Source organism: Anomaloglossus baeobatrachus, chromosome 2 (assembly GCF_048569485.1).
Source record: "Anomaloglossus baeobatrachus isolate aAnoBae1 chromosome 2, aAnoBae1.hap1, whole genome shotgun sequence".
Classification (NCBI taxonomy): Eukaryota; Metazoa; Chordata; class Amphibia; order Anura; family Aromobatidae; genus Anomaloglossus; species Anomaloglossus baeobatrachus.
This window is the reverse complement of record NC_134354.1, coordinates 58,640,505-58,659,212: the sequence shown is the minus strand read 5'-3', so window position 1 is coordinate 58,659,212 and position 18,708 is coordinate 58,640,505. Positions and strand designations below refer to the sequence as shown.

The 18,708-nt window shown below is 44.1% G+C and overlaps 1 protein-coding gene across 2 annotated transcripts in view; it reads left to right on the top strand.

Annotated features, from left to right (window-relative positions):
• The window catches only part of NCAM2 (neural cell adhesion molecule 2), a 579,053-nt gene that overhangs the window by 376,126 nt on the left and 184,219 nt on the right, over positions 1 to 18,708 (top strand). For both annotated transcript variants that reach the window (XM_075335064.1, XM_075335065.1), the window contains exon 10: positions 8,955 to 9,142. In XM_075335064.1, coding sequence (XP_075191179.1) covers positions 8,955 to 9,142 — 188 coding nt within the window. The remainder of the gene's footprint in view (positions 1 to 8,954; positions 9,143 to 18,708) is intronic.

Here is an 18,708-nt window from a genome sequence, read left to right as displayed (position 1 = left end):
CAAAAAATTAGGTACAGAAGACCCCGAACGGTGGAGCAGCAAAAATTCTACATGAGACAAGAATAGGACAATGTTACCTTCCCAAAACTCCAGCAATTACATGGTCCTGTGCTAACGTTTTTGAGATGTGTTGCTCCCATCAGTTTCTAAATGGATCTTTTTTTCTAAAGAACTGGAAACATGTCCAACTTTCACCCTCTGCTCTGTGTTCAGTTTTGAATAAAATATGTCTATAAGAAATTTCCAATTTACTGCATTCATGCTTTTTGTACTTTATGTCCCAACATTATTAGAATTGAGGCTCTGAAATGCAGGAACTTAGCCCAGAAATTATCCAATTCACTTGTGCATGCCAGCCAAGACAAAGTGTAACTTTTTTTTGCTGGGACCCTACAGTCAGACAAACCTTTCATGTATTAAGCCAAGGATTCCAAAGTTAAAGCGCTGATAGGATCAAGCACTAGTAAAAAAAACCCCTCCTTTTTTTGGAGGAGTGCTTGGCTACATATGAAAGCACTCACCACCTAAAAATGTATGGTACAAAAAAGATATGACCAAAAAAGCTAACAGAATTAATGAAGTCTTAACAGGTGCAACTTGGTGGGAGTCTTGTCACGGATGTCTCACGGCCGGCTGACAATCCTGTAGTGGTGAGTGTAAGAAAATCCTAGAGATTGGATGCATGTGTAGTCATCTGACAGTTCCTTCTTTCTTCAGCTGCGGACTCTAGGACCCTGGGTATCTGGCAGTTTTTCATCTCTGTTGGCAGCCTCTGACTTCCTTTATAAGCTTCACTCTGGGGATATTTGGTGTGGTTTATAGATTGTCCCTGACTGAGCTGTGGAGAAGTCATGTTGTTCTATTGCTCCAGACTCCTGTGGTTGCGTCAGCTCAGATAAGTGTTGTCTTTGCTATCTACCAGAGCTCTGGTGATAGCTGTTGTGTTTTCCCTGTATTGCGGAACCGTTGGGTCCTCCTTTAGTGATAGTTGTGTTTACGAAGAGCTCATACCCTCCATCCTTACTTAGGGCCCATTTGCTAGAGTGAAATAGGTCCCCAGGTATTTGAACTCAGCGACTGGTGTGGAACCTGTAGAGTCTGTTAGGACTGTGAGGTTGAGTTGCAGGTCCTAGTCAAGTGTCACCACTTCACCCACTCCCTAGCTATAAGACATTCCTTCCCCATTCCTGTGTGTTGTCATTTATGGCCGATAAAGGTTCTATCCCTGGCCGTGACAAGTCTACACCTGTTCACACTTCTTCATTCTGTTTGGATGATGTGGTCACATTTCTATTTTTGTAGCATACATTTGAAATTATTGTTGAAGTTATTGACTGGCTCCATAGTTGGCTGAGTACTCCTCTTATTAGTATGTGAAATAGACTATCGTGGTCAGTTGAATTCTCTAAGCCATAAGTCAGAGTGAGTAGCACAGACTGGAAGTGATGATACAGCAGAGTAAGACTTGCTGGATGGCACGTGGAACAGTGATGACCATAACAACTGGATGTGCAAGACAGCACTACACTAAGCAAAGCAGTTTGCACTAGATGCAGCAGAGCCAAATGTGAAGACTGCCCTGGAAAACTGAATAGAAGATATTGAAGCACCAGAAAAGCTAAAATGAAGTTTCAGTAAACGCCGCTTTACACGCTACGACATTGCTAAAGCGATGTCGTTGGGGTCACGGAATTTGTGAAGCACATCCGGCCGCTATAGTGATGTCGTTGCATGTGACACCTATGAGCGATTTTGAATCGTCGCAAAAACGTTCAAAATCGCTAATCGGTAACATGCCCCCTATTCTCGATTATCGTTGCTGCTGCAGCTATGATGTAGTTCGTCGCTCCTGCGGAAGCACACATCGCTATGTGTGACACCGCAGAAACGAGGAACCTCACCTTACCTGCGGCTGCCCGCAATGAGGTAGGAAGGAGGTGGGCGGGATATTACGTCCCGCTCATCTCCGCCCCTCCGCTTCTTTTGGGCGGCCGCTTAGTGACGTCGCTAGGATGCCGAACGAACTGCCCCCTTAGAAAGGAGGCAGTTCGCCGGTCACAGCGACGTCGCTAGGCAGGTAAGTACGTGTGACGGGTCCGCGCGATTTTGTGCGCCACGGGCAGCAATTTGCCCGTGATGCACAAACGATGGGGGCGGGTGCGCACACTAGTGATATCGGTCACGATATCGCAGCGTGTAAAGCGGCTTTTACTTGATAGAGCAGATTTGTACATGTGGCAGCGCCAGAATAACATAGACAAGGTCATTATTAGGAGGCAACACACAGCTGAGTTGTTGATAGAAAACCTTCCGCATTAGCTGAGATTACTTCATTAACAGGTACCTTCTTGTAAAGGAGTTGTAGGTGTTAATAGCTAAAGTATTAGCTGAACTTATGTTGGAAGCAAGAAAGCAGATAAACAGAAAGCTGGCTGTTGCAGAGATTTGTGGAAAGGTAACTTCACTCTTGGAAACCACATGGTATCAAAGTTCATTACTATCTCAATACTTAAAGAGGAATAGACACCAGTATTTTCCAATATAAACTAAAGCCAGTGCTATACTGGTGCTATCATACTGATTCTATACATACTGTGAGACTGTGACCGGGGTTATCTATGACGGCCGGTATGTCTCGCCCCGGTTGTGCTCACTCCATGATAATCCACTATAGGGTTAATGCTGTTTCCCTACAGGCTGAAGGGAGGGTTAAATAGATTCAGGAACAAGGGCAGGTGTGCCGGGTGTGAGGGAGTGATCACATCTCCCTGAGTTCTCTGCCGGAAAGGCACATATGTACTATTGTGGACTTTTTCTTTGGAACAAACCGTGTGCTGTGAACCTTGGTGCCTGGATCCCGTGTCTTCTGCAGCGCAGCCGACGACGCTACCTCACATATGGTGGAGAATCGGCGGGCATGACAGCCGGTGAGGTGTAGCATCCATCCCTGGTGACCCAGCTGCGCATGTCCTGGATTCGAGCGGCTATACTACAGCCCAAACCCGGCGACGCCATGGAGGACATAATAAAGCATTTGGCTCAGGCTAATGCACAGCAGCAACAGGCTAATGCACAGCAGCAACAGACCAATGCACACCTGCTCCAATCCTTGCAAGTGCAGGAAAAAAAATTCCAAGAACAGATGGATCAGGCCAATGCACATCAGCAGCAAGCCTTGCAATTGCAGGAAAAAAGGCACCAAGAACAGATGGTTCTCCTGGCCAAGTCGATCCGTGCCGGACCGGCAGCAACAACCCAGGGACCGGGTGACGACGGCAGCGTCCGGAAAGCGGTGAGACAAGCGTTGCAAAAGATGACCCCGGGTGATGATGTGGAAGCGTTCCTGGCGGTGTTTGTACGGGTGGCCGAGCGGGAAAAGCTGCCGACCCCGCAGTGGGCTGAGGTATTGTCACCCTATCTGACGGGGGAACCCCAAAAAGCATACCTGGACCTCTGTACCGAGGACGCCATTGACTATATGACCCTGAAAGCCGAAATACTGGCTCGGTTGGGGGTGAATACCTATGTACGGGCTCAGCGGGTAAATCAGTGGTTCTTTGAGGAAGCCAAACCCGTACGCTCCCAGGCCTATGACTTGTTACATCTTGTAAAAAAGTGGTTGCAGCCTGACACTCTGAGCCCGGCGCAAATGGTGGAAAGGGTAGTAGTGGATCGTTTTGTGCGCACTTTACCCGTCACCGTTCAACGGTGGGTCGGACAGGGTGACCCGAGTACCCTGGACCAATTAGTGTCCCTGGTAGAGCGGCATGTGGCTACGCAGGACTTGATACGGGACACTGAGACTTTGCGTACCGCCCGTCGGTCCGGCCCCTCCAAGCCTAGGGCCAAGGACCCACCGCTGACACCGGTGCGGGAGTCCGCTACCGTCCCGTCTGAAGCCGCACCCTCCGTCCCTGAGGTCCGGAAAACTATGTACCCTAAACGACAAATCGTCAAGGGGGTGTCCTTCCCTATTAGATGTTGGCGGTGCCAGCGGGTGGGACATATGGAAGCCCAGTGTCCACTCACCACGGAGCCCATGGATTGTGGGGTTACCCGGCGGGGTTCAATGTATGCTCAGGTGGTGTGTACCGCTGACCTGGTCTCCCCGGAGACGGAGCCCCACTTGTGCCAAATTCAGGTGAATGGATGTCCGGTTACAGGCTTGTTGGATTCCGGAAGCTTAGTGACCCTTGTGCGATCAACCCTAAGGGCTAAAGTAAAGGCCACAGGACGTACCGTGGGGGTGGTTTGCATACATGGGGACCGCCGAGACTATCCCACGGGGATAGTCACCATCACAGCACCTTGCGGTCAGGTGCAACATGAGGTGGGACTTATTAATACTCTTCCCTATGATGTGATCCTAGGAAGGGATCTGCCCTATTTTTGGACTTTATGGAAGGGACCTCCTAAGTCCCCTCAGATATTGGTCAGTCCGGGACCTGAGCCCTACAATCCTGAATCCGGGACGCCTGCCGTAGGGGTCCCCATGATAGGGACAGGATGTGAACCTGATAGGTCGCCCCTAGAGGTATTGGCAGGAGAGGCTGAGACGGTCGAGCCCATCCCGGAGTTGGAGGCGTCCCCGGATACGTTTGGGACAGCCCAACTCCAGGACCCTACATTAATACATGCCCGGAGTCGGGTGACAGTAGTTGACGGGGTGGCACAGCTGCCTGGTGCCCAGGTAAGATACCCCCATTTCGCTCTTAAGCTGGATTTACTCTACCGGGTAGATGAAATACGGGGCGTAGGGGTAGAGCAGTTGGTGGTGCCCCAGCCGTATCGCCGGCGGGTCCTCGACTTGGCTCATAAACACCTGATGAGTGGTCACCTAGGGGTCAAGAAAACGCAGGAGCGAATATTGCAAAGGTTCTATTGGCCCGGGGTCTTTGGGGAGGTAAAACGGTTCTGCGAAACCTGCCCGGAGTGTCAGCTTACCGCACCCCTGACCCACTTTCGCAGTCCGTTGGTACCGTTACCCATTATAGAAGTCCCTTTTGAACGGATAGGGATGGATCTGGTGGGGCCCCTCGTAAAGTCTGCTCGAGGGCACCAGCATATCCTAGTGATCGTTGACTATGCCACCCGGTATCCAGAGGCGATACCTCTCAGACATACTGCAGCCAAGCTTATAGCTCGGGAGTTGTTTGCTGTGTTCTGCCGGGTGGGGTTGCCCAAGGAGATCCTTACGGATCAGGGGACCCCATTCATGTCTAAAGTGACCAAAGAGCTATGCCGGCTACTCCAGATCAAGCAGTTGCGTACGTCCGTGTATCATCCTCAGACGGATGGTTTAGTGGAACGATTCAATAAAACCTTGAAAACCATGCTCAAAAGGGTGATTTCCAAAGACGGGAAAGACTGGGATATGAGGCTTCCCTATTTGATGTTTGCCATACGAGAGGTGCCACAGGCATCCACGGGGTTTTCGCCTTTTGAATTGTTATACGGGCGACATCCCCGGGGATTGTTGGACCTGGCAAAAGAAACCTGGGAGCAGGAGCCCACCCCCCATAAAAGTGTGATTGAACACATTTTGGGTATGCAGAACCGCATAAGCGCGGTCATGCCAATTGTGAAGGAGCATTTACAGGAGGCTCAGGCCGCGCAAAGCGGCCGCTACAATAGACAAGCCACCATGTGGACCTTTAATCCCGGGGATCGGGTGTTGGTATTGATTCCCACGGCGGAGAGTAAATTCCTGGCTCAGTGGCAAGGCCCCTACGAGATAAAGGAAAGAGTCGGGGTGGTTAACTATAAAGTATTGCAGCCCGGTAGGCGGAAACCTGAACAAATATACCATGTCAACCTATTAAATCCGTGGCAGGAACGGGAAAGCCTGATGGCTGTTTTTTCCCCACCTCCCTCCTCTTCGGGTCGTTCACATCCGGCTCCAGCGACCTCTGGAGAGGACGAACCGGAAGTAAGGATTGGAGAAGCCCTCACCAAGACTCAGAGGCGAGAGGCCAGACGGTTGGTTCAGCAGAACCCCGATGTCTTCTCCGAGCTGCCCGGTAGGACCAGTCTGATACGACATGATATTGTCACCGAGCCCCACCTGAAGGTACGCCTGAAGTCATACCGAGTACCGGAGGCTCGACGACAAGCCATATCGGAGGAAGTAAAGACAATGTTACGCCTGGGGGTCATCGAAAAATCCCGGAGTGAATGGGCTAGTCCGATTGTCCTAATACCAAAACCCGATGGCTCCTTAAGGTTCTGCAATGACTTTAGGAGATTGAACGAAATATCCAAGTTCGATCTCTACCCCATGCCCCGGGTGGATGAGCTGATTGATAGGCTGGGACAGGCGCGATATTTTACCACGCTCGACCTGACCAAGGGGTACTGGCAGGTGCCACTAACGGAGTCCGCCAAGGAGAAAACCGCTTTTGTTACGCCGGAGGGTCTCTTCCACTATGTTGTCTTGCCTTTTGGGTTACATGGCGCTCCGGCCACGTTCCAGAGGTTGATGGACTTAGTGCTGGAACCGCACCAGGCGTATGCATCAGCGTACCTTGATGACATCATTATTTACAGCTCCGATTGGCAGACCCACTTGGAACAGGTACAAGCGGTGGTAGACGCGCTTCGAACAGCCGGATTGACAGCCAATCCCAAGAAATGTGCGTTGGGACTCACAGAAGCCCGCTACTTGGGCTACGTAATAGGCCAAGGAGTGATTAAGCCCCAAATTAACAAAGTTGAGGCGATCCAGAAGTGGCCTAGACCCCTGACCACGAAGCAGGTTAGGGCCTTCCTGGGTATCGTGGGGTACTACAGGAGGTTTGTAAAAGATTTTGCGGGACTATCAGCCCCCTTGACGGACCTTCTCAAGGGCAAGAAGTCCGTCATGGTGCGCTGGACTCCGCAGGCCGAGGACTCCTTCCGGGCCCTGAAGGGGGTCCTGTGCGGACAGCCCGTTCTTGTAAACCCTGATTTCCGGAAAGAGTCCATAGTACAGACTGACGCCTCGGAGGTCGGCCTGGGAGCAGTGCTGTCTCAGGTGGTTCAGGGGGTGGAACACCCCGTCACCTTCTTAAGCAGGAATCTCACCCCTCCCGAGCGGAATTATAGCGTAGTGGAGAAGGAGTGCCTGGCGATCAAGTGGGCCTTGGAGTCCCTACGCTATTACCTGCTGGGACATCAGTTTCGCTTGGTGACGGATCACTCTCCACTGGTCTGGATGAGGTCCGCCAAGGAACGGAATGCCCGGGTTACCCGGTGGTTCCTTTCTCTGCAGAACTTCCGGTTTACGGTTGAACACCGGGCCGGTAGGTTGCAGGGCAACGCCGATGCCATGTCCCGCGGCCCGTGTTTGATGGCAGGAGTTCAACCCCGCACGCTTGAACTGAGGGGGGGGGTGTGTGAGACTGTGACCGGGGTTATCTATGACGGCCGGTATGTCTCGCCCCGGTTGTGCTCACTCCATGATAATCCACTATAGGGTTAATGCTGTTTCCCTACAGGCTGAAGGGAGGGTTAAATAGATTCAGGAACAAGGGCAGGTGTGCCGGGTGTGAGGGAGTGATCACATCTCCCTGAGTTCTCTGCCGGAAAGGCACATATGTACTATTGTGGACTTTTTCTTTGGAACAAACCGTGTGCTGTGAACCTTGGTGCCTGGATCCCGTGTCTTCTGCAGCGCAGCCGTCGACGCTACCTCACAATACCTTTAGTTGTGAGATTGGATTTATAATTCCTGAAATACAGGCAAGTAAAATTTGGGAAATGCACCATTTGATGATAGGTGCAACGGAATATCTAATAGGTGAGTCGGGTTTTGCTAGATATTCCCGCCCCTATCTGCCTACCTGTCCTTCCTCCCCCATCTCTGTTATTACAAGAGGAGGATGGACAGGAAGACAGAAATGAGCGGGAATAGCTAGGAAAACCTAACCCACCTTTTAGATATTTTGTAGCTGCTGTTACTCAAGTAACAGGGCATTTCACAAACTTTACTTGCCTATATTTCAGAAACTATACATCCGATCTCACAACTAAAGCTATGTATAGAATCAGTATGATAGCGCCAGTATAGCACTGGCTTTAGTTTATATAGGAAAATCCTGGTGGGTGGTACTCTTTAAATTGTGCAGTATCGACTGAGCTAGCCTTAGGAGGAATTGGGGGATGACATCATATTTGCTTAGTTTGTTATCGTAGTATCCCAGTAAGGGTAAGCAAAGAGAGAACTAGCTATAAGGGAAGAATGCAAAGCCCGCTGTTATAGCCCGGGACAGGTGAGTAACGCTAAGGCTGCATTTGATTATTGCAGGATCCGACCTGCTCTTTAAATTTGTAGGCTTTAGTATGTCGAATAAAATAGTTTAGGGTACCAGTAAAGTTAGGCATGCCTTGTCGTGGCTGGTAGGCATAAGCAAATTGGCCAATCTATAACAAATAAAGACAAATAAAGACAACACTCCGAAATTTTAGTTGTGAAAAGTGAGGAATTATTGACCTAATGCAGTGCCCAATTCCTCACTCTTCATAACAGGAATTTTGGAGTACTGCTTTCTTTATTTTTTAAGGAATTATCCTATTTTTCGATCCTTTTAATTAAGGCCTGATAAGCATTAATGCACTTGTAGGTATATTTCTATATTTTTTAAAGACTCAGAATACTCCTTTAATTTATTCGACATGCTTCATTTTAATTACCCGGTTTGATAGCACTCAGTACCTCGGGAGCAGCTCATGTGAATGTTCCGGCACATTCTGTTTTAGTTTACTGTAGATTTGTCTCATATTGCTTTGTTTTGCTTCAAATATTGTTTGCAATTCTACCTTTCATACCTTATTATGATTTTTTTTCTTTCTTTTTCACCAGAGCCTCATTCGATCCATATAGAAGTTATATCTGCAAATGTGACAAATCAATTTAAATGTTCCAAAGCAAACGTATTTCATTTGTAATATTCACTGCAAACTTCGTCTTCCAACAGATGCACCGAAATTTATTTCAAATCAAACCATCTATTATTCTTGGGAAAACAATCCAATTAATATCAGTTGTGATGTTATTTCCAATCCACCATCATCAATTTTCTGGAGTAGAGAAAAAATTCTGTTACCAGCACGGAATATAACAAATATAAAAACCTACAGGGACGGGAAGAAGATTCTGTTAGAGGTGAGCACAATTCTCTTATGAATACAGTCATGTCACAAAATAGGAATAATCAAGAATATGAGGTCAAACAGAAAACTCACTGTAACTAATATGGAAATAGTGCACACAGTGATGTCATCGCACAATATTCATGAACACAAAATGAGCAAACTGATATCTTAAAAGAAGAATAAGAAATACAATGATGTCATAATATAAGAAAAATACAAATTGTCTCTTCAGAGAGGAAAGAGACAATCTCTAGCGCCACCTATTGGAAGTAGCAATCCTAAAAATCAAAAGTGACCCTTTAACGAGTCTTCTCATATGACTTAGTATTTATGCCAAATCAGAACCTCAATTTGCAAACATGGTGTTTCCGGGTGATTGACCCTCATCAGTGCAAAGTATGAAATCTGATCTGGCTTTATGAGAAGCTAAGACAGGGTCTAAGGGGAAAACATTTCTCCTTGCAGAGACTAAAGCCCGCTTTACACGCTGCAATATATCTTACAATGTGTCGGCGGGGTCACATCGTAAGTGACGCACATCCGGCATTGTAAGGTACATTGCAGTGTGTGACAGGTATGTGCGATTGTGATTGAACGTTAAAACGTTCATCGCATACACATCGTACCTGTCTCTAGAATTGCACGTTAGATTGTTCATCGTACCCGGGGTAGCGCACATTGCAGTGTGTGACACCCCGGCAACGATGAACAGATCTTACCTATGTCCTGTAGCTCCCGGCCCACAATGCGGAAGGAAAGAGGTGGGCAGGATGTTTACGTCCCGCTCATCTCCGCCCCTCCGTTTCTATTGGCCGGCTGCCGTGTGACCTCGCTGTGACGGCGAACGTCCCTCCCACTCCAGGAAGTGGAAGTTCGCCGCCCACAGCGAGGTTGTATGGAAGGGTAAGTATGTGTGATGGGGGTTACTCGTATGTGCGGCACGTCCAACAAATTGAACGTGCCACACATACGATGGGGGCGTTGCAAATCACATACGAAATCGTATGTGAAATTGCAACGTGTAAAGCAGGCTTAACACACCAAAGGAACATTGCAGCTATAAGTCTCCTCACTCACATGCCAGATTGGTGTGTCAGTCTCCGCAAGGAGAAACATTTTCCCCTTAGAGCCGTCTTAGCTTTTCATACAGCAAGATCAGATCTCATAGTTTGCACTGATGAGGGTCAATCCCCCCAAAACACTTTGTCTGCAAATTGAGGTTCTGATCTGGCATAAATTCCAAGTCATATGACAAGACTCGTTAAAGGGTTACTTTTGACTTTTAGGATTGCTACTTCCAATTGGTGGCACTAGAGTTCGTCTTCTTCCTACCTGAAGAGACAATTTGCATATTTCTCAGAGGAGCATTGCAACTCTAAGTCTCCTCACTGGCAAGCAATATTGGTGTGTCAGTCTCCCCAAGGAAAAATGTTTTTCCCCTAGACCCCAATATAAGAATAAAAAACACTGGGGAGTCATAGGACACGGTTACTGCTCACAGTGATGTTATGGTATGGAAATAATCTCTGCAGTGATGTCATATGACAGGGTAAAATCCCAGAGCTTTATTAATAAATAATAAAAGTACAGTAATTAATACTAATATGTCATGATGTATAGATAATTATTTTTATTGTCACAGCACAAGAGCAATGGGCAAAATGGTGAAGTTAAAGGGAATTTGGATGTACTCATAAAAAGTATTTAAGCCCTTTATCAGCCTCCTAATACTCTGTAATGAAGGTTGAATTAGCCATAAATGTTAAACAAAGGTGTTACAAAAAATGTGTAATTGTCTGTGTTCTTCCTGCCAGTAATCACTGAACGAGTCCTGGACCATTGACAATTAATACCACTGAGCAGTGGAGGAGGCCCATCCTGCTTTGTGCAGAGAGAGCAGAATGGTGGAGAAAAGGGATGGCTTTTCAACTACTCCCTGTTGTCCCCGCGCATGTCAGAATGTGAATTACACTGCTCCTCCGTAGCAATGACATTGATTGACAGCAGTCTTGCACTAATCCCTTGACTGCTGAAAGGGAAAGTCAGGGACAAGTAAACAAATCTGTCAACAGTTTCTTGCTTCCTCATCTAAAGGTAGCATGATGTAAGCAAAGAGATCCTGAATTCAACAATGTATTACTTAAATTACTGGGTGCAGTCATTCTGACACAATCAAAGATTTTAGTTTTAGTATGTAGCAAAGCTTAAAAAGCTGTCCCCACCTATCCCACACTTTCAGTGTACATTTCTATAGACTATTAGAAACTGCTAATTGAAAAGGGGGGCAGAATCGGACTTAAGCTCATGCGCTTTTTATTCTGACTAATTATAAAGCTATTGAAGGTTAAACTGACATTGCAGGTAAACAGAAACACACTTTCTGATAAGAGGCACATGGCTGAAATCTCTATAAAAACCCTTGCAGCATGCTGTCTTCACATTACATAGCAAAAACCTGCTGATAGATTTCCTTTAAAGAGGTTATTAGGTGGCTAATAAAATACAATATCGACATGGAACAAGGCTAGTAAGCATAGTTATGTTACAGCTAAAACTAACAGTAAACATTAGATATCGTTCAACTGGCAGCTATCTTTCTCTATGTCCTTTATCAAAGAGCCATTTCCAGAAACCTCTAGCAAAGGCTTATCAGCTTGCTGAATCAGGTGATTGATTTCAAACCACCCTCTCCTTATGTCCTCCTACATAATCTGTTAGAAAACAGTTGGTAGGCCCCCATAAACATTACATAGTTGACCGATCTTGCAGGAATTTGGTTTGGACGTATTTATCTAACATTTTAAGTATGTTTTAAAGGAGTTGTCTAAATATTAAACTCTTAAATGTCTGACTCAAAAGGTAAAATAATCAATGCTTATAATCAACTCCTGTACCAGTGCAGTTCCATTGATGTTGGTACTGGTTTTCTCGGTAATCTCGTCCCATTAGAATGCCCCATGAGCACTGCAGCCAGAAGTTGCGGATCGGCTACTGCTCATCACTATTCCTTCAGAGTAAGTGTCCTCTCTGATGACATACTAAAGGCAGTATGTCGGTTAATGACTAGTGATTGGCTGCAGCGATCGCGTGACATACGATACACAAACTACGAAAGACTTAATGCTGACTTTGCTGTAACGGCATCGGTGTGGGACGTGAGAAGAAGTCTTTGTGAATTTACTTGGGATAGGGTCATTGTTCCACTCCAGCATTTGAACCAATATTCTCTGGTTGATGGTCGGTTTCCCACTTGGTTGGACCACAGCCTGTTTTGTGTTGGCCCAATCTCTGAAGGATCTCTTGTCTTTATTTATTATGCTTTGCCTTCCTGTTTAACTTCAGATGTGTGTACCTTCTTGTTTGGTTTGCCCAATCACATTTTCACAGGGGCTATTAATCCTCACTACTCACATACTTCATAGCTTGCTATATTTCTGGATGGATGGTTGTCTGGAGTCCCAACTCCTCAGTTAAGGTTTTCTTACTGAGACATTGCTCTTGCTATTCCCTGAAGTTTGTTTGTGTCAATCCCTTCGCAGTTATCTACTATTTTGTTTCTACTAGGTTTAGAAAGATTTGTACATATTCTGTAACTTTTTGGTTTCTTGTATTCCATCATTCCTTTACAACTGTGTTTGCATGTTCCTAGTCATGTGTCTCACCCTCTTCCTGTGTACACTTTATTTATATTTATTGTTGTCTTTGTGTTATACTTGGTTTATTGCTTAGAGAGCAGTTAAGGACATTCAGGGTTAGTTTTCAATGAGTGGGGGAGCCTTTACGTAATTTTAGTTTGCCAACCTCCACTGTCAGGCAGGGATAAATCAGGGTCAGGTCTAGGACCAGTACTGGCATGTTTTGGGACCTATGGATTTCTGGTTTTACATCTACCCTTGTTTGTCAATCACTGTGAGAGTGTTAGGGGACGATCATAACAGATAGTCGGGTATTTAACTTGAAATTGTCCACGGGGTGAACATCTCTTTTAAAGACTGCAGTAGTGTAACAATGTGAAGATAATAAAGACATAATCAGAATGAATAAAGCACATAGTGACTTCATAGCAAAGAGATAAGAAACTCTGTTCACCTATAGCAAAATGGTCATTGGGCTCCACAGGCTTAGATATAAACCTACAACCGACTCATAGATAATAATATAAAAATATAATAATATAAAATAGTCTCCAAGTGGATTTGAAATATCACTTTATTTTATTAGATAGAAAATGTATATATTTTTTATATTTTTTTATGGATACACACAGTGCAGAAAGTGCAGTATAAAAACACACAGTACGTTTAGGTGAACAAAAACAAAGGACAGTGTGACCTAAGGTCCCCACATGGCAACCACATTAAACCAATTTATATTTATGCACATAATAGAGGATTATTCAACATTCAGAGAGCAGCCGGATTATATATTTGTACACAGCAATATATCACGCCAAAATTTGCAAATAAATAGTTGGATAAAGTGCTTAATCATAGTGCTTAACTACCAGTCTCATATATTGTCATATTGCACACTTACCATATTGCACATATCCCAACACCAAAATTTGCAAATAAATAGCAGGATAAAGTGCTTAAATATAGTACTTAGTTACCAGTCTCATATGCTGTCATATTGCACACGTCATATTGCACATATCCCAACCATTGTTATCATAGTTAATCCATGATTACAGTTAAACATATATTGCACATAAGATGGCTTAATTCCAGAATTGGTGCTCACAAAAAAAATAGGTGTGTGGGGCGGTGTGACCATGGACCAGGCATGGCAACATCAGGTGGCTATCTCAGGGGATGAGGTTCCCCATATTGTACTTAGAAACTGATGGATGTTGTAATTGCTGAGCTGATTGTTAATGCCCATACAGGCTGCAACCTTTTCATTTTTTCCATTCAATCTGTTTTTATGAGCCACCTTACATTGTTGATAAGTGTTATTCAAAAAAAAAATTTTGTGAGCACCAATTCTTGAATTAGGCCATCTTATGTGCAATATATGTTTAACTGTAATCGTGGATCAACTATGATAACAATGGTTGGGATATGTGCAATATGACGTGTGCAATATGACAGCATATGAGACTGGTAACTAAGTACTATATTTAAGCACTTTATCCTACTATTTATTTGCAAATTTTGGTGTGATATATTTCTGTGTACATATATATAATCAGGCTGCTCTCTGAATGTTGAATAATCCTCTATTATGTGCATAAATATAAATTGGTTTAATGTGGTTGCCATGTGGGGACCTTAGGTCACACTGTCCTTTGTTTTTGTTCACCTAAACGTACTGTGTGTTTTTATACTGCACTTTCTGCACTGTGTGTATCCATAAAAAATATAAAAAATATATACATTTTCTATCTAATAAAATAAAGTGATATTTCAAATCCACTTGGAGACTACTTTATATTATTATATTTTTATATTATTATCTATGAATCGGTTGTAGGTTTATAGCACTTTTGGGGACCATAGCAAAAAAAGTTATGTGAAAAGTACAATATGGATCTGGTGATTCTAATCTTTAGGTTTTTGTTGTAGATGCTTCCCTAGTTTCTGTGCCTCTTTTTCACCAATTTCATGTTAATATTCCATGTCGTGTATTTGGAGCAGGTTCTTCTACAATATATTTGCAGGTTATCAGCAGCAAAATCTGCTGAAGATTTTGTTTCAGATATGCTGCAGATTTCCATTGGAATGGCTGACATTTCCCATAGATTTTACCCAAAAAACAACCCATTTTGCTGCTCTTAAAATCTGCACCTAATGTCAATTACTGTTCAAAAATTAAAAAAAAATCCACATAGATGGGATTTGTTAAAATCTTATTTACTTAGATGGTACTATATTTTATTATTATTATTATTATTATTATTATTATTATTGTTGTTGTTGTTGTTGTTGTTGTTGTTGTTGTTGTTGTTGTTGTTATTATTATTATTTACTATTATAGTGCCATTTATTCCAATGTGCTTTACATATAAAAAAGGGTTTATCTAATAGAAACACGCCGCTGCTGCCACGACCACTGCCACTGTTGCTCTCCTCGGGCCATCCCTGCACTCACCTTCTCTAGCGATATCAGCACTCCCTACAAGTGAGCACATTCTGCAAATGTGAAAAACCTTACTTCTATTTTCTCATATCTGTCGTCCGTTGTGACCAATGTGTTCCTGCTCTTGTACATAATGCAACTACCTTGAAAAAGGCTCTATGCTGAAACGTCGGTGGTGTTGCTCTTGTTGAGGTTCACTTTGCAGTCTGTCTAGTAATAATAAATTCACTTGCATCAAAAAATGTTTTGGCCTCTAAATTTCATTTGAGTGCTGGAGTTATACATTGCTATTTTCAGTAACTTTTTTCCGCTAAGCACCTACTGTAGGCGGTTGAGCCTGTATCTACTATTGCTACATAATAGAGACACACCGGAATAGAAGAAAAAAGGAGGTGGCACACACCAAGTAAAAATCTTCATTTATTCTTTATAAAATAGACATCAAAAAGCAGGGAAGGATGTGAGGGGCGTCAGAGACGACAAAAGTCTTGACCCGATGAAGCGCCGCAAAATGGCAGCAGTCATCTCTGATGCCCCCCACATCCCTCCCTGCTTTTTGATGTCTATTTTTTAAAGAATAAACTAAGATTTTTACTAGGTGAGTGCCACCTCCTTTCTTCTTCTATTTCAGAGTTATTTTATGTGATCTAATGGAGTGTTGCACCACAGGTGCTTTTTGTCAGTTTCTGTTGTGACCTATTTGTTGCACTGCATTACTTAAAAATGGATGAGGAGCAGTGAATGTGGTTTTAGTGCCGGACTTTTCTTTCTTTGGATAATAGAGACACAGCTCAATAGTCTTGAACAAAACCAGGCACAGACTGGTACAGGAGGAGAGAGGTCCCTGCCCGCGAGGGCTCACAGTCTACAAGGGATGGGTGAGGATACCGTAGGTGAGGGTGGAGATGGTTGTGTGGTGCTATGGAGGACTGAGGGTTACGGCAGGTTGTAGGTGTGGCAGAAGAGGTGGGTCTTCAGGTTTCTTTTGAAGCTTTTCAAGGTAGGCAAGAGTCTGTTGTGTTTTGGCAGATTTCCAGAGTATGGGGGAGGCACGGGTGAAATCTTGCATGCGATTTTGGGAAGAGGAGATGCGAGGGGAGTAGAGAAGGAGATCTTGTGAGGATCGGAGGTTACGTGCTGGTAAGTATCTTGAAACTAGGTCACAGATGTAGGGAGGAGACAGGTTGCAGGTGGCTTTGTATGTCATGGTTAGAGTTTTCACTGAAGCTTTTTTTGCACCAAATAGGAAACTTATGAATGTGCCCCAACAGATGTTCTCCTGTTTATGCTTTTAAGTGCAGAATGGTTATTTCCAGCACTTTTCATTTTTATATTTTTTTTTACATTTTTTAACAAGTCGATAATCCATACATTGATCATTTGGATTTTCTTCTTCCTTACACTAGTTTGGATTTTGTTCTCTCGGCAGTGTTCTTTCTCAGACAATTACTCATAAAATTGGGCGAGGTTCAACTTCTTGAATATTACAAGTTCTCAATTTTCTTAGCACCAGGGAGAATTATGGGGAGTTTTTGTGCCATTAATCATCAAAGGTCTTGGGCCAGGCAGACTAAACAAACATTTATCAAGCTGTAAGTCATAAACCCATGTTCAGATATTTGTAGATACATGGTATAATCACTGCCACATTCATTATTTATGGCACAGTTTTATTTTCTTTGAGTAGTACAATGTCTCAGATGACAAAAATGATGTATTTATTAAAATTACACGTTCTATCACTATATTCATTACTTAGCTCAAATCCATTTTATTACTCTTCAGAGACATGATTTTCTTTGAAAGTCAAGAGTGTGGTTTTTTATATTATCAAAATTCTCTATAATCTGTTTTTATTAGCTCAGCAGAATACTGATACAGAGTCACAAGAGCGTAGCTGCAATTAACAAGTCCTGATACTCTATGAATGCTTTCGTACAAATAGGAGATGTGCTAGAGAGCTACAGATTGGGCAACTACTATTTGGAGGCAATATCTTTAGATACATAAGCACAAAAAAAATACAAGTAGTATCAAACATACTGTATATATCTTACCTAAAGATTTAGAGGAAAACCATTCCAGGTATGTAACATCCAATGTATCGGTTACCAAGTGGGTCCAACAGAACCAAGCTTGGCCAACAGACTTTGAATATATTTGGAATGGAAAGATTTAGGACAACTGAGGACAATAAAGATGAAAATCTTTTGACTTCAGAAGAGTGCTGGATCTCCTTTTCTTGTACATTGTACTGAATTTTAGTGTATGTTAACTCTAGAAACACATCTACGCTTGAGGTTTTGTTTACAGTGCCTACAAGTAGTATTCAACTCCCTGCAGATTTAGCAGGTTTACACATTCGGAATTAACTTGGCATTGTGACATTTGGACTGTAGATCAGCCTGGAAGTGTGAAATGCACTACAGCAAAAAAGAATGTTATTTCTTTTTTTATTTTTTTTTTTAAATTGTGAAAAGTTTATTCAGAGGGTCCTTTATTATTCAACCCCTCAAACCACAAGAATTCTGTTTGGTTCCCCTAAAGTATTAAGAAGTATTTCAGGCACAAAGAACAATGAGCTTCACATGTTTGGATTAATTATCTCTTTTTCCAGCCTTTTCTGACTAATTAAGACCCTCCTGAAAACTTGTGAACAGCCTTAATACTTGGTCAACATGGGAAAGACAAAGGAGCATTCCAAGGCCATCAGAAACAAGATCGTGGAGGGTCACAAGGCTGGCAAGGGGTACAAAACCCTTTCCAAGGAGTTGGGCCTACCTGTCTCCACTGTTGGGAGCATCATCCGGAAGTGGAAGGCTTATTGAACTACTGTTCGCCTTCCACGGCCTGGACAGCCTTTGAAAGTTTCCACCCGTGCCGAGGCCAGGCTTGTCCGAAGAGTCAAGGCTAACCCAAGGACAACAAGGAAGGAGCTCCGGGAAGATCTCATGGCAGTGGGGACATTGGTTTCAGTCAATACCATAAGTAACGTACTCCACCGCAATGGTCTCCGTTCCAGACGAGCCCGTAAGGTACCTTTACTTTCAAAGCGTCATATCAAGGCTCGTCTACAGTTTGCTCATGATCACTTGTAGGACTCTGAGACAGACTGGTTCAAGGTTCTCTGGTCTGATGAGACCAAGATCGAGATCTTTGGTGCCAACCACACACATGACGTTTGGAGACTAGATGGCACTGCATACGACCCCAAGAATACCATCCCTACAGTCAAGCATGGTGGTGGCAGCATCATGCTGTGGGGCTGTTTCTCAGCCAAGGGGCCTGGCCATCTGGTCCGCATCCATGGGAAGATGGATAGCACGGCCTACCTGGAGATTTTGGCCAAGAACCTCCGCTCCTCCATCAAGGATCTTAAGATGGGTCGTCATTTCATCTTCCAACAAGACAACGACCCAAAGCACACAGCCAAGAAAACCAAGGCCTGGTTCAAGAGGGAAAAAATCAAGGTTTTGCAGTGGCCTAGTCAGTCTC